This window comes from Rasamsonia emersonii, assembly GCF_000968595.1.
Source record: "Rasamsonia emersonii CBS 393.64 chromosome Unknown ctg1118621760031, whole genome shotgun sequence".
NCBI lineage: Eukaryota > Fungi > Ascomycota > Eurotiomycetes > Eurotiales > Trichocomaceae > Rasamsonia > Rasamsonia emersonii.
This window is the reverse complement of record NW_013563256.1, coordinates 152,413-169,389: the sequence shown is the minus strand read 5'-3', so window position 1 is coordinate 169,389 and position 16,977 is coordinate 152,413. Positions and strand designations below refer to the sequence as shown.

General features: G+C 50.0%; 7 protein-coding genes across 7 annotated transcripts; 4 read left to right on the top strand and 3 right to left on the bottom strand.

Moving 5' to 3' along the window:
• Nucleotides 1–196: 196 nt before the first annotated feature.
• Nucleotides 197–2,626, bottom strand: T310_2536 (uncharacterized protein; the record flags this gene model as incomplete). The annotated part of the gene is made up of 5 exons (XM_013474628.1): nt 197–238; nt 347–603; nt 732–1,043; nt 1,098–1,229; nt 1,570–2,626. The coding sequence occupies 5 exons, from the start codon at nt 2,624–2,626 to the stop codon at nt 197–199; spliced, it is 1,800 nt and encodes a 599-aa protein (XP_013330082.1).
• Nucleotides 2,627–4,389: 1,763 nt separating this feature from the next.
• Nucleotides 4,390–7,610, bottom strand: T310_2535 (Integral plasma membrane protein; the record flags this gene model as incomplete). The annotated part of the gene is made up of 6 exons (XM_013474627.1): nt 4,390–4,548; nt 4,621–6,428; nt 6,488–6,533; nt 6,566–6,668; nt 6,859–6,985; nt 7,046–7,610. The coding sequence occupies 6 exons, from the start codon at nt 7,608–7,610 to the stop codon at nt 4,390–4,392; spliced, it is 2,808 nt and encodes a 935-aa protein (XP_013330081.1).
• A 414-nt stretch (nt 7,611–8,024) lies between these two features.
• T310_2534 (uncharacterized protein) lies at nt 8,025–9,292 on the top strand (the record flags this gene model as incomplete). The annotated part of the gene is made up of 2 exons (XM_013474626.1): nt 8,025–8,114; nt 8,180–9,292. 2 exons carry the CDS (start codon nt 8,025–8,027, stop codon nt 9,290–9,292), a joined length of 1,203 nt encoding a protein of 400 aa, XP_013330080.1.
• A 584-nt stretch (nt 9,293–9,876) lies between these two features.
• Nucleotides 9,877–10,320, top strand: T310_2533 (uncharacterized protein; the record flags this gene model as incomplete). The annotated part of the gene is made up of 2 exons (XM_013474625.1): nt 9,877–10,190; nt 10,266–10,320. 2 exons carry the CDS (start codon nt 9,877–9,879, stop codon nt 10,318–10,320), a joined length of 369 nt encoding a protein of 122 aa, XP_013330079.1.
• Nucleotides 10,321–10,716: 396 nt separating this feature from the next.
• T310_2532 (C6 finger domain protein) lies at nt 10,717–12,061 on the top strand (the record flags this gene model as incomplete). The annotated part of the gene is made up of 2 exons (XM_013474624.1): nt 10,717–10,828; nt 10,887–12,061. The coding sequence occupies 2 exons, from the start codon at nt 10,717–10,719 to the stop codon at nt 12,059–12,061; spliced, it is 1,287 nt and encodes a 428-aa protein (XP_013330078.1).
• A 506-nt stretch (nt 12,062–12,567) lies between these two features.
• T310_2531 (uncharacterized protein) lies at nt 12,568–14,103 on the bottom strand (the record flags this gene model as incomplete). The annotated part of the gene is made up of 3 exons (XM_013474623.1): nt 12,568–13,593; nt 13,650–13,838; nt 13,873–14,103. The coding sequence occupies 3 exons, from the start codon at nt 14,101–14,103 to the stop codon at nt 12,568–12,570; spliced, it is 1,446 nt and encodes a 481-aa protein (XP_013330077.1).
• A 510-nt stretch (nt 14,104–14,613) lies between these two features.
• Nucleotides 14,614–15,976, top strand: T310_2530 (Cell cycle-associated protein Mob1-1; the record flags this gene model as incomplete). Its single annotated transcript, XM_013474622.1, has 4 exons — nt 14,614–14,636; nt 14,785–15,149; nt 15,214–15,328; nt 15,391–15,976. 4 exons carry the CDS (start codon nt 14,614–14,616, stop codon nt 15,974–15,976), a joined length of 1,089 nt encoding a protein of 362 aa, XP_013330076.1.
• Between the last annotated feature and the right edge of the window lie 1,001 nt (nt 15,977–16,977).

Below are 16,977 nucleotides of genomic sequence, written 5' to 3'. Positions count from 1 at the left end.
ACAGTCGACAATTCCACATAAAGGATACGATGATTATTTCTGGACTACGAGAATAAACAGTTCTCAGAGCTCGCCGATGTTCTATGAACTACTCATTCTCATACACTGTTCTAAACATAGGTGAATCTACATAACCCAAAGCAAAACCCAACCGATTGACAATGATAAAACATCACATGTATTCAAAAAAGATAATTCAAAAAGACGAGTGTAATGAATTGCGCATGTCCCTCAAACCCTGTACGCCTTTTTTTTGACCTGCCTTGCTCCCGACATAGATGCCCTCACTGCCAGCGTGAAACATCACTCCATATTGTCGACAAAAATAATAGTACCTCCAACTTACTTTTTCGACCTTGCTGCTCGTGTTGGGTTCCTTCTCGCTGGCTTCGCTGCGGATGAGTCCTGGCGAGAGTGTTGATCTGCCCGTTCCTGTGCCGCTGCCCTTGTCTTCCTCTTGCTCTGCGTTTGTTGCTTTGACTTTTGGCTCCGTGATGTTGCTGTCGTTGTCGGCTCCGTTGTTGTATTCGTCGTGGGAGGAATACTCGTTCTGACTATAATGTTCCTCCTCATCGGCCTTTCGAGAGATGGATGAGTCTCTAACTGTACTAGCTCATCCAGCCTGATCACATCCGGGTCGATCCGTCCCCCTGCCCAGGTCTTCATACGCCGGAATGAAGCTCGACGTGGAAAGTGTCTCTTCAGGGTATGCTTTCCTACCTTACCCTTACTATACGGCGGCTTTGCCCTGGGTTTGCTAGCTCCTTTCCGCGGTGGTTCATTCTCTTTGTTTTCGTTCTCTCTGCTCTCCGACGGTGGATTGTTGTGATTATTATTTCCTTCTTCCTCCACCCTTGCTTCTTTCCCGTGCCCCTTCTTCGGCGGTTCATTTTCTTTATTCCCTTTGCTATCGTTCTCGTTATCGCTTTCTTCCTCTGCCCTGTCGGTACTTCCACTTGATGACTTGAATGATCCTCGTTGGTGTGCTTCTGACGATTCTGAGGTCACGTCCCTGAATTGCCTCGAGTCAACCCGGAGGTAGTCTGTGGATGATTAGCGTCAGAACATATACAGTACATTGCGCTGTTTTCACTCACTCGCCGAGTTCTGATAATAATTACCCAACCAACTCATAGGTCCTTCAAGGACTGCTCGAGATACTGCCGATCCCCCGCCTGTCAGTGGCCGCGGATCATTCCGTGAAATGCCAGGAAGTGGGTCTAATTGTCCTGTATGTCAATTAACCATTCCTTAAAGAACGATTGTGCTGTATCGGGTATATATGTATGTGTATGTGCATGGTATACTAGCATAAATATGCATCATGCAAGGGGCCAGCAGGAAGCGCCACACGCCGATCATCACCCCGAGAACATGTAAACGGTAACCAATCCTATCGTATGCATGTCAAAGCGATTACTGGTGGAACTGGTTCTTGGAATTTCTTTCAAATTACATCATTTTCCTTTGCTTGACCTCATTTGATGACCCCAAACGAATACAGGAAGAGACAGAGGAACATCCCCACAAAAATAAAAATCACTCCGAACCAAAGATATTTGCACTCACCAATTACTGCCATGGGACCGGGTCCTTCGGCCTCAGTTCGTTCTTCGAGCTCGCGCTGGCGTTCGCTTTCCGGGTCGAAATTGAACCCCAAACTCGGCCGTCGCCGTCGTGCCTCCTTCGGTAGGAGCCGCACTTCACTGTCGCTATCATCAGGACTTCTGGCCTCTTCTCCAGTCTTTCCAGTCATGGACGCCGCAAGGTTAGAAAGGGCGTTCCGGGCAACATTTATGCTCTCTAACATGCGACGCCGTTCAAACGATTCTGTCTGAATCCCGGCATAGGTACTTCTGTTGGGCTGCGTCCCTGGGGAGCGGTTCGTGAAACCGGAGTGGTCGTATCCCACACCTGCATCTGGTACGTTTGGGATTTCCTGTGGCACACTGCCTCCTCGAACAAAAGCTCTCTTGAGAGGGCTTGGCTGCGGTAGAATAGGGACCGATGGAGGCTCCATACTATATGGACGTCCCTGCGTAACCTGCGCCAAGGGAAGCGAATTTTGTCGCCGCTCGTAGTCCCTGCGCTCCAATGGACCGAACGGAGGTGCTGGAGCAGTCAACAGCTGGCCTTCCCGTTGGGATTGTGAACTCTGCTCCGCCCACATAACTCGGCGCTGGTTTGTGTTTTCTTTCTCGATCGACTCACGAATAGGCGAGCCAGGGCCTTCAGATCCCTGTGGAGAGATGAAGGGGTCTTCAACGTTTTGGACGCGATGTTGTTGTGAAGTGTCTAGTGAAGATAAAAAACGAGGAATGCCCCGATCAGCTGGAGGAGGAAAGGTAGGACTGGTAGGACCGAACAGCCCAGGGCCTCTGGAAGAGACATGTCTGGAGCCAGATGCACCTGAAGCCCCAACAGGCAGTTTGTCCTGACCCTGATATTCCGCGAAACGCCTAGGGCTGAGCGGTTCGGTGTCTCCAGAAGAGCCAGAGGTGCCTGAAACGCGGTTTGCCGAGTCCATGTCATCGACGGCCGCTGACCCCAGGGGATGAGGATCGTAAGCTTGGTGGTCAGTTTTGAGGCGCTTTTGCGGTCGGCCTGACGAGTTCTGGTCCGCCATTCCGTCTCGTCGAGAGATTCTGTTACTGATATTGTCAGCAATCGTCTCCCTTCTATTGTCTGTTCAACTCACAGTTCCTCTAATTCGTAGAAATATAGCCCGGGAAACCGAAATAGCACAACGATGGAAATTGATCAGAACCTTTAGCTGATCACCACTTGTAGGCACTGATCCATCTGAAACAGAGCAGAAAAGAAGAGTTCTCTCTCTGCAGAAGATCAAACCAGGATAGTTTGCGGGCTTTCAGACACAAACAGGAAGAGATGTCTTTTTGAGTTTGAGAGAATTGCAGCGACGCTCCCATAGGAGTACAAAGAACTTTGGCGATGTTGGATAATTTATGGAATTTCTTTCTTTGTTCTGGATCTTTCTTCCACGCGATATGATCATACAATAGACAGCTTCAATAGACAATTGACACGACAACAAGACATGTAATGCACTTACCCTCTGCATTTGTCCTTCTTCAGCTGTGTCTTCACACTCTCACACAATGTCTCGTCAGAGACCAACTGCTGCTGATAGCTAGTGAAGTAAAACAGATAAGCTGGGAAGGAAGGCAGAGCTACCTGCCTGAGCAGTACCCAGCTATTCTAGACACACGCGTCTAGCTGGCTAGGTATCCGCCTAAGCTCCCTGCATGACATCAGGACATTGCGTAGGTCGGCTTTTATTAGATCCATTCTCCACCAAACCCTACACATCTAATCAAAATTAGCGACAGATCAGACACAGTTTTCTCTTTCATCAACTTCTCCTCCACTCCTTGAATGAAAGGAATGAGATTCGTCATATAGAACATGTTGGATGGCTTGGTGGTCCGACAACAATTAAAGTACCGAGTACCGAGTGCTCAGGGCGTCACTGACGTGTATTGCATTCCTGAGGAAATCGCACATTTCTTGATCCTTGATTCAGAATGACAGCGGTCATGATAGATAGTAGATGACTCAAGGGACGCAATCACGCACTACGTTAGACAACCAAACTGAAAGCACCCCTTCCACAGTTCTGGAATGAAGGGATCGACTTGCTACCTGCCACTAGTAGGTAGTCAACTCTATAGGACAAGAACAAAGAAAAACTTGAAAGAACTCGAGTTGATTCAGCGAAGGTAGAACAGAATAGGGGAAAAAAAGGTTGCAAGAATATCTGCTGTGACTATTTTTGGGCAGAAGGCTCAATCCTCAACAAGGGATCCCAGGAAAGAACGAACAAAGGAGGTTGGGTTACTCCCCGCGCCACATACTGATGAGAAAGTAATCAAGGGGGATAGGGATATAACACGCAAAGAACAAGGACAAAAAAAATTTGGCTGAAATGTCTAAAGATAACTTCATACACATTCATAGGCAAGACACTGTCAGTGATAGCTGCAGCGATAAACTCGCATGTCACACAAATGCTGCATTTGGAAGATCGTTACTAATTATTTTGTCTGCATATGCCAGCCAATTAGAAATGACTAGTACTAGGTAATTACTTAGGTAGGCAACTGGCGTTGTTCATTGTGTTAGGTGCACTCCTGGTGGAATGTGACAGACCAATATGGTTCTATACATTGAACCGTTCATTCTTCGCAGTGCTGATAGTTTCTGGTATAACGAGATAGTAATCAGGGTATGATAACTGCTCGCCGTCGTTCTGCAACCTAAACTGATAGAAATACATTATTTTTAAATTGAAATAACTCCACTTGTATATCCTCTTTACATCGTCCAGCACTCTATCCACTAAGCCTGGACACACTGCTGGATATTCGATCACTGCCAATATCTTGGTTCATCAAATACATGATACCGATGGCCGCGGACTCCTTCGCCGCGGAACAGGGCCGGGAAACGCAACCCTTCTGGGACCATCTCCTCAGGCACCCGGATGTCGTGCTCAGGTTCAGATGTACCAATCACAAATTTTCCAACCTGTCAAGATGGTTAGTTAAGTGCTCATAAGAAGGCGCGGCTACTAGAAGATGTAAGCTGAAAGGGACCTACCTGAAGTTCGGTATCTGTGATGGTGCTGCGGGAAATTCTTGCGTAACCCGTGCGCTTCAATTTCTTGTATAGAATGTATTCGCACCAACGATCCCAGTCTGAAGGATCGATATCCTTCATCCCACTCAGCTCGCTCACGTAGGTGTTGTAGTTACCCTCAAGCGGCTTCGTGACGAGATAACTGAGCAAGATCAATGGACGAGGTGATTCGCCCATCAGCTTGGACAGGTACTCAGTCTGCAAGCGGCGGTCTTCCGGGTCTTCCTCCTGACCGGAGTGGAAAACCACCACATCTACCATCTCGCCGTACATGTCAAGGGTGGCATGGATTGCAGGTGCCAACTCACCCACAGGAGAAGGTAGAAGGTGATGAGTGGAGTTCAAAATCGGGAATTTGGAAAGGAGAGCGGCACCCCAGGTGTGCTTATTAGGACCGGGACCGTAATCCACGTACATCCCGAGTTCTTCAGCGAGCCACATAGTTGAGTCGCGGTTACCCATGATTATACGCTGAGTATCTGACTCCAAAAGCCCCAAAACATCCACTTCAGCCTCCTTGATAAGATTAAACATGCGGCGTTCAGAGGACCACATATCATTGTCGAGGGCGAAATGTATCGTCCAGATGCCTGCAGTGACGACTTTATCGTCCTTGTGATAGGGAGTATAATCGTTTGTAGGGAAGCGCAGATATGCGACGGCAACTGAAAGAAGCTGCAGAACTGCAAGGACGTAGATGTAATATGAGCGCTGTTTCCGGCCGTGCGGATTGATAAATTGTTTCTTGGTAGGGCCAGAATTCGTCACAGCAGCGGAGAAGATGCCAGCACCGATGGACAACATCGAAACAGTCATCAACCAATCCGTGTGTTCTCTCACAAGAGGACCGCCGGGAACGAACGCATAGGCAACTACCCAAACGTGGAATAGAGCCAAAAAGACCCAGACGAGGAATCCTAAGCCGAATGTGGAGGCGGGAGAATGGCGCACAGCAGATGGAATCAAGACAGGAGTGATAGCCATCAAGTAAAAGGCGAGAACGAGACCACCATAGAAACCAAACCAATGGCTGTAGCAGGTAAGCACCGCAGCACCCAGCGATCCGATTCCAAAGGCGGTCCAGGACCCAGCTAGACGTGGATAAAATAAGCCGAACACGAGACCAGCACCCATTGCGAATAGGGTCCAAGTGCCATGAGGCACTGCAATGGGACCTCGGATAGGGAAGCCTTCCCATACCCAGCTGATCATAGTACTTGAATCAGACAGAAGCGAATGCAAGCTGAAGAATAGTCCCCCAAGACCAATGCCAGCAAGGATCGCGGAACCCTGTTTGCCAGAGGAAGGGAAATAGTCCCCTCCACTGACGGTCGGTCTTCTCGTGGATCGCAGGGTGGCCAGGATGGCAAGGAGTAATCCTAATTTATTCCACCCTCCATTTTCAGAGTGCATGGTCGGCCAGATCGGATTGTTAGATTTGCACGCGAATTTGGCGACACTGGAAGCGATCAAACCGATAGCGAAGGCACTGATACGAGACTCCAACCGCGTAACTTGAGAGCGTTCACCGTAGAAGGTGGCAGACCATGCAAGGCAGCCCATAGCGACTGCGAAGCCAACTGTGAACAAGCGATAGACCGGGTCGCGAACCAAGTACGCCAGCAGACCGGTCAGCGACAGGAAATGAAACACATGTGCATTTCGTGTCGCGAAAGCCCGTACTGACGGAACCGCTAAGATAAACGGAGATGTTGTGGCCAGAATCATGACTTCGTATCCGGAAATACCCATGTGCCAGAGAGGGAAGACTAAAGAAACATTAGACACAACTGACAGGACCGATACTGATGTAGAGCAATGTACGTACACCATACGAGGAGAGGAAGGGAAGTAAAAATTGACCAGAAAACAAACTAAACTGCGTCAGCAACGAGATCAGATCTACTTTCATTTCGAGCATTACCCCATTGTAAACGTCGGCTGCTGCATCGATTGCCTCAGACCAGACGAAACCGTCGCCAAATGTCGTTCCCACTGGTTTGTCTTTCCTAAAGGAACTGTTATTCTCGTTTTCCCCTTTCATTAGACCGAATATACATACTCCTTCTCAAGCACGGTGTCTGCTGTAGTCTTCAATTGCCTGCTCATTCCTGGTTAAAAGGAGCCTTTTTACATCCAAGCGATCGAAAAATCACTGTGCACTGTACATTTGTCTACTTTGGGAGCCACTGCACATACCCTCTGCTGACTCCTTTGACATCCCTCACCACAAGTTCGAAGGCTTCAAAGTCAAGTGCGGTGACCGCGTCAAAACCGACATCGAAAACGATGAGAGACCACTCGAAGAAAGCGTACTTGGTATAAGCTATGACCACACAGCGTCAGTGAACCTCCAGCGACAGCATTGACACTGCGGACCACTCACCACCGGGAACCTTGTGCACTTTATGCTGGATGAAGTAATATATCAATGGCACCAAAGTGCCGAAGAAAAGACCAGCAAACACCTTTCGGTACTTAACCGCACGGCGGTTATTGGGGCTCAGCGCCAGGCACCCTAGCGTCCACGGTAGAGTGGCCACAAGATAGGAGATCATGAAGATGTCATGCCAGTCATGATCATCGGTTGAAGTGACATAGGTCCAACCTCCGCATGTCAAAGTTCTGAAGAGGCCCGTTCCCGCAACGATCTTCGGCAGCGTCGAGTTCGGTCGCGCCGTCAAAACATACCAGAGGAAAACCAGAGCAAATCGAGGACCAGAAGTAATCGCGATGAAGATTTGGAACACCGATCGTTCAGGATACCGATCACCGATCGTCGCAGAGACCGAAGGGAACCATTCCTCCGGGTAGCCGTAGTACTCGTTTTGCACAATTTTGTGGAAATGCAGCTTCATGCCCACAATAAGAGCACCGAGAAACGCGATGGCGGCGAAGAGGGTATGGGCCCATGACACCCATTTCCCATTGAACTTGGAGACAATCAGCATGATTTCCGTCCAGGCGCAGGAGGCGCAATCGACTTACAGCCACGACGGCATCCCCGTCCTTAATTTGGGAGCCATGGGGGCGGGGAGAGAACGAAGGAGCCGCGACGCGCAATTAAGCAATCAATTAATTAAAAAGGTCAACAAAAGAGTGTCGAGAACAGAAATAAAAGCTGCGAAGCATGAACAGAAAGAGGCACAGCGAAGGCCCCTGAGTGTCCGTTGCTAATTAAAAATAAGGACAGCTGCGCTGCTTCCGCGATGGACCGACTTCGCGTCTGGGACAACGGCCCTAACCCCAACTCGGACATGCTGCCGCGGCGCCCCGACTTAGCTTATGCGGGACAACTTTTTTTTTGTATGCCCGTGATCGAACTGCACAAGATCCAATTCCCTTCGACAGGGTAACTAGACACCATGGCGAGTGTCACGGACAAGGCCCGCTTTTACCTCGAAAAGTCGGTCCCGGAGCTAAAAGAGTATGAGAGGAAAAAGATCTTTAGCAAGGTAAATCGAGCGCATTCTTCCGATCACGAAATCTCTTCGCAGACAGCTAACTGGGCTTTATATAGGAGGAAATCGCATCGATCGCCCGGAAACGATCCGATTTCGAACACAAACTGAATGCTCGAGGTGCGCAACCTGCAGATTTTGCACGATATGCCGAATATGAGATGAATCTGGATCTTTTACGGCGGAAGAGAGTGAAGAGACTGGGCATCAGAAGTCCTGCCTACACCGGACAGCGACGGATCTTTTTCATCCTTGATCGCGCGACCAGAAAGTTCCACGGGGATCTTGGGCTGTGGATTCAGTACATCGAATATGCCCGGCAGCAAAAGGCGTATAAAAAGCTCTCCCAGATCTTCACCGACGCTCTTCGACTACATCCTACCAACGCAGACCTGTGGATATATGCCGCCAAATATGCACTGGACGATCACGCCGACATGACACTGGCAAGAAGCTACATGCAACGGGGTCTCAGATTCTGCAAGAATTCCAAGAATCTCTGGATTCAATATGGAAGGCTGGAGATGATCTACATCGCAAAGATCGCCGCTCGACGGCGGATCCTGGGGCTTGATCAACGCAAAACAGAGACATCTGCGCCAGAAGATTCAATTGATGATCCAAATGCGGATATGATTACCCTTCCCAAGGTCACCGCTGAAGACATCAATCCTAGTCTCGACAAGGATGCCGACGTCGATCAGGGTGCGCTTCAGAATCTCGACTCGACACCAGCCCTCAGCGGAGCCATTCCTATTGCAATATTTGACGCCGCAATGAAACAATTCGGGGACGATGCGGCTTTTGGACGTGGGTTCTTCGATATGATTCTCGAATTCGAAGAGGTTCCTTGTTTGCGAAAGATTGTGGAGCATGTTGTTGAGAAACAGGTCACCACTTCACCGGAGAGCTACCACACACGGATATGTAATGTGAAGGCCCCCGTCGCCGGGATCAAGGTTACATCGCCAGACTTCCCTCGAGCATTCGGTACATCTCTGAGTCGTCTCAAGCAATACCCTCTGGATCGCCATCTTGCTCAAGAGATAGTCAAATGGCTGCAGCCGGTGTCAGAGATCAAGGAGTTGGATCCAGCCTTGCGCACGGTAGTTGTTGCCACGCTGCAACGTTCGGAACGTGTTCTTCAGGCAGAAGCAGGCTCGGAGAAGTAGAATGGGTGTTGGCATTATGGACAGCAATTTCCACGGCGTTTTTGGGTCAAAAAGAATGAGCGTATTTCCTGATCATGGTGATTTGTTTTATCTATGTAGTAGATTATTCATCATAGCTACTACTCCGTCGGCTGCTCTTCTTGCTGCTGTGCAGCTTTTTAAGTCTGAGTCTGGCTTCTTTTTCTGCTTTTTGACTTAGAGGTTGTCAGATACATTCTCTCAACACCATACTATATAAGACATTAAAGGGGCATGCACGTACAGCTTCTTCACTCGCTCTTTTTGTTCCTCCGACGTTTCTCCCGGAATTACAGCCTTAGCCGTCGTTTCGAGCAGGTTGTGAAGCTTCTCGAAACACGATTCCACGTTGCTGGACTGCTTGCGGGATTCGTCGGACTGGATGACGAGACAGTCTGTCCTCTCGGTAGCATAACGAGATGATCGCAGTTCTTGATGGAGGATGCGCGGCACCAGCGGCAATAAGGAACTAAACGGTACTCTCAGAGTAGCCTTCGAGTTGACTCTATAGATTCCAATGCATACAGTCAGTTGTTTTGCTCAATTGTGAGACGCCTTTATTGATAATGGGTTCTGGAACGGACTTGTTCACGTTCTGCCCTCCTGGGCCGCTGGACCGACTAAACGACACCTCGCAAATATGGCGCGGAATTGACTTGGAATTGAGCTTCGCCAGCCATTCTCTGGCCTCCCTTAGCTCCTCTTCCTCATGTTCTTCCGCATTCAGGGCTGCTGCGCGCCTCGATGCGAAGGATCTCACGGCCGCTCGATGCGCTCCCGGAATGGCCAGAGGACGAGCGACCGCGAAAGTGCATGCTCGTCTGAGTGACGAAATCATTTCGTCTGCATATTGTCTGGGATACAAAAGCTCCAAACAAGGGTGAGCGCTAGTATCCTTGGTCGTTCGGGAGATTGGAGTAGATAAAGAACAATAATTGAACTAATCCATGGATAGAAGACCGCCTGCCGTTCTGGGCGGTTCGGCCGCATCCACTAAGTCTCAAGGTTAAGTTAGTCGCGGGAGATCGAGGCCAATGACGATGCCTAGAACGGCAGAGGCTCATCTAGTCCATCCAGCACCAGGTCAGTACTCACTGCTGTCTCCAGAAATATACAGGTATCCCTGCACTCCAGCGTGCCTTGATTTCTTCCAGCTCAGGCCCCAGAAGGCGCCCTCAGATCCCGCAAATTTCTTTGTGCAGCTCACAGCATAAAGCGCATATTACAGTCCAAAGTCGCCAGCCACAAAGGGCGGGCTGCCCCTCACCAGCGTCAGTTGACTCGATGGTTGTCGTCTAGTTGCTCAAGACCCCCAAGGTCCTCTATAAATTTCCTGGGAGTGGAAAATCCCAGTATTGCGAACCGAATTGTCGTCTTGACGATCTTTTCGAGGCAACTCCCCGACGATGGCAGTCGCAGCAAGCTCTGGGGCTGAATTCAGCGTGGCCATGTCTCTTGACGCCAACTTCCCAACGGCCGATACAGTGCCCAAGAGACATGCGGCATGTGACGAATGCAGTGAGTCTTCATGATGTCAGCAGCATTCCACAAGGCTGACCCGGCGTTCTGGTCGCAGGAAAACGGAAACTGAAATGCTCCGGCGAGCCAACGGGTTGCCGACGGTGTTTGAAGCAGTCCCTCTTTTGTCACTACTCGATACAAAAACAGATGGGTCGTCCTCCGAAGAAGCGTATGAGAGAAAACGATAGTGTCAGTTCAATGGATCCAGCTAGTTCTGGTGCAATCGCAGATTTGGACAAGGAATGGTCCCCTTCTGTCATTCCATCCGAGACTTTTAATATATGTCCGCCGGTTTACCTCAACCACCCAGCCATCTCTGGTACTCAGAACAGTAACAATCAGGCCTTACAGGCGGGCACATTTGATCATCTGCAACCAATATCAGCGACAGCGACGCCCTGGCCCGATTTCTCAACAACCTCTGCCGCATCGTCCATGCTCTCTATGGACACTCGACTTTCAGACTTGCCGTCCGAATTGATGACGACAATGGGCTCACCAGATACACCTCCATGTCCGTGTCTGTCTTATCTCTATCTTTGTCTGAGCACCCTTTCCACCCTGAATTCATTTCCCGTTACCGTGCACACTCTGAACTCACTCTATACCGCGGCTCGAACAGCCCGTACTGTCATCCGGTGCGAGGTGTGTCCGCGATCCTTTGCCACGTCGTGTCAGAACATCATGATGCTAGGAACGCTTCTGAGCGTCCTTGCGGATGCCTGGCTCCGTGTCTCTCAAGCGGATGCGCAGGATCTGGGGAAGCAAACCGCTCCTCCTGCCTTCGAGGCTTCCATCACACAAGACCCAGAAGGTGCTAAGGCGAGGTGGAAGCAATGGCTCCGCCAGGTTGTTCGCCGCGCGGTCATCGGGGGTCCAGTGGACCCCAGTATCTTTGCACCGTCACCCTTGTGCGACCAGACTCCCGATCTCCTTTCCCTGGTGACGGAGATGGAAGAGCGGCAACGACGATGGCATGCCGAAGGTATCGGGAGGTTCATGTTCAAGAAGCATACCGACTGCGATAAGAATCCCGAAAAATCCTGCAACGAATCGCAACCAGCAAAAGGTAATAACCCCAATGAGAACCACCGGGAAGACGACGAGAAACTCGACACCGGCCAGCAGGAAATGTTCTGTCTGAAAGTCGTTGGAATGGCCAAGACGGCCATTTCCAGGTTTGGATTTGAACCGCACGAGTACCCGGAAGGTGTTTCATTATCATTATAATGGTATATTATATGACTGTATACGTATATGTATATAATCTTGGTTTCTTTCTCTCCCTCCCTCCCTCTCTCTCTTCCTGTCATGACCTGACGATGACGTTGCATTATTCTTATTATGAAAGGTTATGAACGAATGATTTCTTTCCGCGTTTCTTTAGGATGAAAAAGAAAAAGATATCCAGATACCTTAACTTTGGGCCTTGGCGATAGTACTTACCATACATTGGTACATATTACCTCGATTAGATTACGAGAGTTAAGAAAGATTTCTGAGAGCAATCTGAAATGAGAAAGTTGCGTCTTTTCTTTTTAATTTATTAAGCACATCATTTTGAATATCTATCACATTATTTCCATATGAGAACTGTCTTCCCCAATCCTTAACCTATCCCAGATAACTATTGCACACACATAACATGAATGAAGAGAAAATACATGAGGTCCATAAGGTCCATAAGATCCATAGGTCCATAGATCCAAAGGTCCATGAGGCGAAGAAAAAAATACCTACTCGTCCTCATCAGATTCCACCACGTAACGATGCTTCTTTCTGGCAGGCGGCGACCCAGCACCACCGGCTTCACCGGGGCTCTTTCTCTTGGGCGACGCCGACTCCCTCTCTTGCCGTGCGGTAGCAGGACGGACGTCCCCGTCCTCCTCACCCTCCGCGTCCATGTCCTCATCCGGCAGCTCTTCTTCCTCCTCCTCATCATCCTCCACGACTTCCGGCTCTTCGTCGCTTCCAACGAGGAATCCGTCGTCCTCGTCGTATTCGTCTCGTCTGCCGCGGCCCCGCCGATCGTACTCCTCCTCTTCGTCCGTGTAGATCTCCCCCCGGCGGTTAGCACGCGGCTTCTTCGCGGGGCGTGCCCTGGTTGTCGCCATGCCGTCTTCATCCTCCAGGCCACCCACAGTGAGACCACCAGCAGGATATCGATATCCACCACGACGACTTGTGCGATTCTGTTCCCTCTCGGCAAGCGCCTGGCGTCTGCGATCGGCTTTGAGCTTCTCTTTCTCGGCCAATTCCGCCCGTTTACTCGCCAGCTCCGGATCTTCTTTGACTTCAATGATGGTGACGCCTTTGTCTCCCTTCTTGCCAGCACGCGAAGCTGCCGCGAGCGACTCCCGAAGACGCTGAACAGCATCGTCGGTATCCATGTCCGTTGGGAGCACCGTCAAGGAATGCGTGAGGTGGGATGTGATTCGGAACACTGATGAAGTTTCGGCAGCAGCTGCCAAGTAGGTGTGAGTGTCCAGTTCAGGCTCATAGTTACCCGACTTGCTGAGAGGCGCCAAAGGCTTAGTGGCAATTCTATACTGCTCCCGCGGGTTGGATGCCAGCTGCAGAGTCATGGAACCATCCTCCCAGCGGATGATCCGGGCATTGGACTGCAGACGTGACGGGTCATTGGGATCATATCGCCAACAAAGAGAGGTGGACGCAGTGGCAAAGGGTGGCGCGACGTAGGTATCTGGTCTGAATTCTTCCGTTTCGAGGGAAAGGAAGTTGGGAATCGCCATGGTGTAGATCTAAATGTCACAGTAAGCAGGTGCGACAAGCAACCTCTTTTACAGAAAATACGCACCTCTTCGTTGCTGGACTTGGGCTCAGGCGCCCGGCCTAAGCTTATGTCCATAACTTTGAGAGTTTCTCCGTAAATGGCATCTTCTCCTTCATCAATATCCATGCGCTGGCCAGCTCGGTCAAAGCGATCCTCATCATCTCCGGAGTCAAGCTCTTCGTCGTCCAGGGTTCGACGGGGACGTCTGGTGAACTAGTTAGTCAAGGTTTCAGTCAAGCCGACGAACAAAGAAACCATACTCATCCAGCCCTCCATCTGACCCGGAGCCAAAGAGATCGTCATCGTCGTCGTCATTGGCGCCGTTCAGTTTGTCTGCATCGGACCCTAGAGGGCTCTCTGCGCCTCCGTTTGGAGCATCTGGGGTGTCGGCCTGTTCGCTGGCAGACGCGGTGTGGACTCGACTAGCATCGGTGCTGCATCCCGGACGCCGGATATCTTCGTCTTCTGAAGAGGACATGCTGTATGCTCGAATCTAACTAGCAGATGTGGATGAGATTCGTATGATGGTTTGCGCTGACAGAGCTTGTAGGAAGATGGAAGAAGTTGATGCAGGTCAAAAAATTTTCAGAAAAACTGGCTATATAAAGGTCGCTGGGAGCGCAGCGTCTCCCAATGGACCAGCCACCTCAATAAGTTTTTATTGTTGCTTCATCCACTCGCAGACAGTCAGTTGTAGCTAGGTATCTTCGCATTCACTGCTGTCGGAGTGGACGCAGACCCGACCTTTGCTCCGAACCGCGCTATGCCCGATTTGGGGGGCGAGGGCATTAGCGCTGTGGACTGTTGCTCCACCGCTGAAACAGCGACAACTGACAGGAGAGGGAGCGAGCCTGTACTCACCTCAGGGTGGACAGACCTCTCTCCTCCCTGTCCAGCTGTTGCTTGCTGTGGTTGTCATGTGCAGTCGGAGATCACCAGAACTATTTGTCTGACTTCTTGGGGCTGCTGCAGCACAGTGTCTTCCAAAATGGCGACCTTCTTCCAGAGCGTGTAAGTGCTTCCCCGCAGCCATAGTTGGCGGTCCCCCCTAACCCCGTGCTGGCGGTGGTGAATATGCTGGACTGTTGGACTGTGCTGTAACCCATGCTCGCCATGATCCTTTCCTGCCGCTACAAATATTCCGCCTTGAGCTGACCAGTTTGCTGTCAAGTCGCCAGGGGTTTGGCCGTGGTGGTAACAACAAGAACAACAATAACAATAACAACAATAATAACAATAATAACTCCTCACCCAAGATGAACAACGGCAACCAGAATCAGCAGTCTAGCGCTGTGGCATATCCCCAACAGGCATCTGGGGCCCCTGGCACACCTGGCATCCCTCCTTCTCCATCAGTCACATCTAATATGTCCAATCTGTCTATCGATGGTCCATCCAATAATGAAGATACTCCCAAGTACTTCTTCCAGGAGAGATACGCGCCGTTGAATGTTAAGGGAAACTTCTTGACCCTCTGTGCTTGCCCCAAGAATGTTGAGCTAGGAGAATGGCTGGCCCACCAAAGTATGTGTTGCAATCTCTGAAGATAACCTGGTGTCGATGAACTGACACTGCCTCTCCTTTATAGTTGTTGAGCAGTATCGCCTACTTCACGGTATGCTGCAGGTTATACAGGAGGTGAACACTGTCACTGGGTTACCTATTTGCAATGAGAATACCTGTCCTACCATGTCTGCTGGCCGGTATGTCAGATGTCCCTTGTGGATGTATTATGATCGTATCTAATAACTGGTTGTTTTGATAGTCTTACATACACCTGGCTTGTGGATGGACGTGCGGCCAAGATCTCAGCACCCAAATTCATCAATCGCGTGGAGAAGTGGATTGTCAGCAAGATTCATGACCCTGTCATGTTTCCTACAGACCCTCCCCAGACGGCACCGCAGACCTTTACGTTGCAGTCCCTCCCATCTGAGGATGGCTCCACACCCCCTGATACGAACAAGAATAACGCGGAATCAAATGCAGTTACCCAGGACTGGATTGGCAAGTCGAGCGGTTTCCCCCCGACCTTCTACAAAGACTGCCAGGGGATCATGAAGCAGATGTTCCGCTGCTATGCCCACCTCTACCACGGGCATTGGCTCGACCCGTTCTGGAACATCAACCGTCATGAGATGCTCAACATGTGCTTTGTTCACTTCGTTACTGTCGCCAAGTACTATCGGCTCGTCGCCGACAAGGAGATGGAGCCGATGCAGCCTCTCATCGACCTGTTTGTGAAGCAGGAGAAGATTCCTCCCGAGGCTCTCGCTGGCCACTGGGCGTCTCAAGAGGCTTCTGCTCCGGCTCCTGCTCCGGCTTCCGCTCCCGCTACCACTTCTGCATGAGCAGCTGGCATCTCGGGCCAGTCCTGGGGCCGGAAAGCACTGCTCTGATGAGTGGACTCCAACGGGTAGCGAGAAGGATGATACATCTTCTGCCTCTACATTTCCCCGCATTGCGATTGTGATTATTGCAACAAGGAACGAACATTTTTTTTTTAATGGGTGAAACGAACGAAGATATCCTGTTCTTGCGAATTTTCTTTCTTTTTTGCATGCATGCATGGCAAATGTGGATGCTTCTTCAAGGTTTCTTATCGGCATATCTTTCCAATTTCGTTGGTGTGTGAGCGCAGTTTACGCACGGTACCCTAAATATGTTCCCCGGGATGGACAGACAGGGCTTGCATTGCAGCTTCTTCTTTTTTCTTAGTCGCAGTTCGCGGTTTTGCAGATACGTGGAGATCCCCAAAAGTGAAGAAGTTTGATAAATATTTGCAGGTTGGGTCGGAGAGGAGTGTAGTTAGGCTTATGGGGTAAATTAGAGAATAAAGCTAGGGAAGAATAAGGACATTTGAGACAGGTCTTTTTTTATTTCCTATTATGTTCACATATGGTAATCATAACTGCTGGTGGAGTCCAACTCTTGTAGGAGCTCCGGGTATCGATCAAATATGATTTTCCCGTATCACAAAACTCATGCTAAAGTAAAGCTTCCGGTCGAAGAATCATCGTTAACCATCCTACGTTTATGTATGCCTCCGTTTCGACCTCTCCGTCAGTCATGGGCTAACTCCACTATTCAAAATTACTTCAATGGATGGGCGAGCTCACAAATGCTATTGACCGAGGACATGTTCATCCGAGGCCAGGTTTATTATCGTCATGCAGCGATGGTGCTGTTTCCCCCGACAGACGACATTTTCGTATCATTCATTTTGTCGTAACGCCGACTTCACGGAGGGATCCAGACGGCCGTAGGTTTTGGTATTGTGGCAATGCCAGTATTGATAAATTTGACCACAGAGAGCGGTCACTGTCACAGAATAGCACCATTATGGAATGGA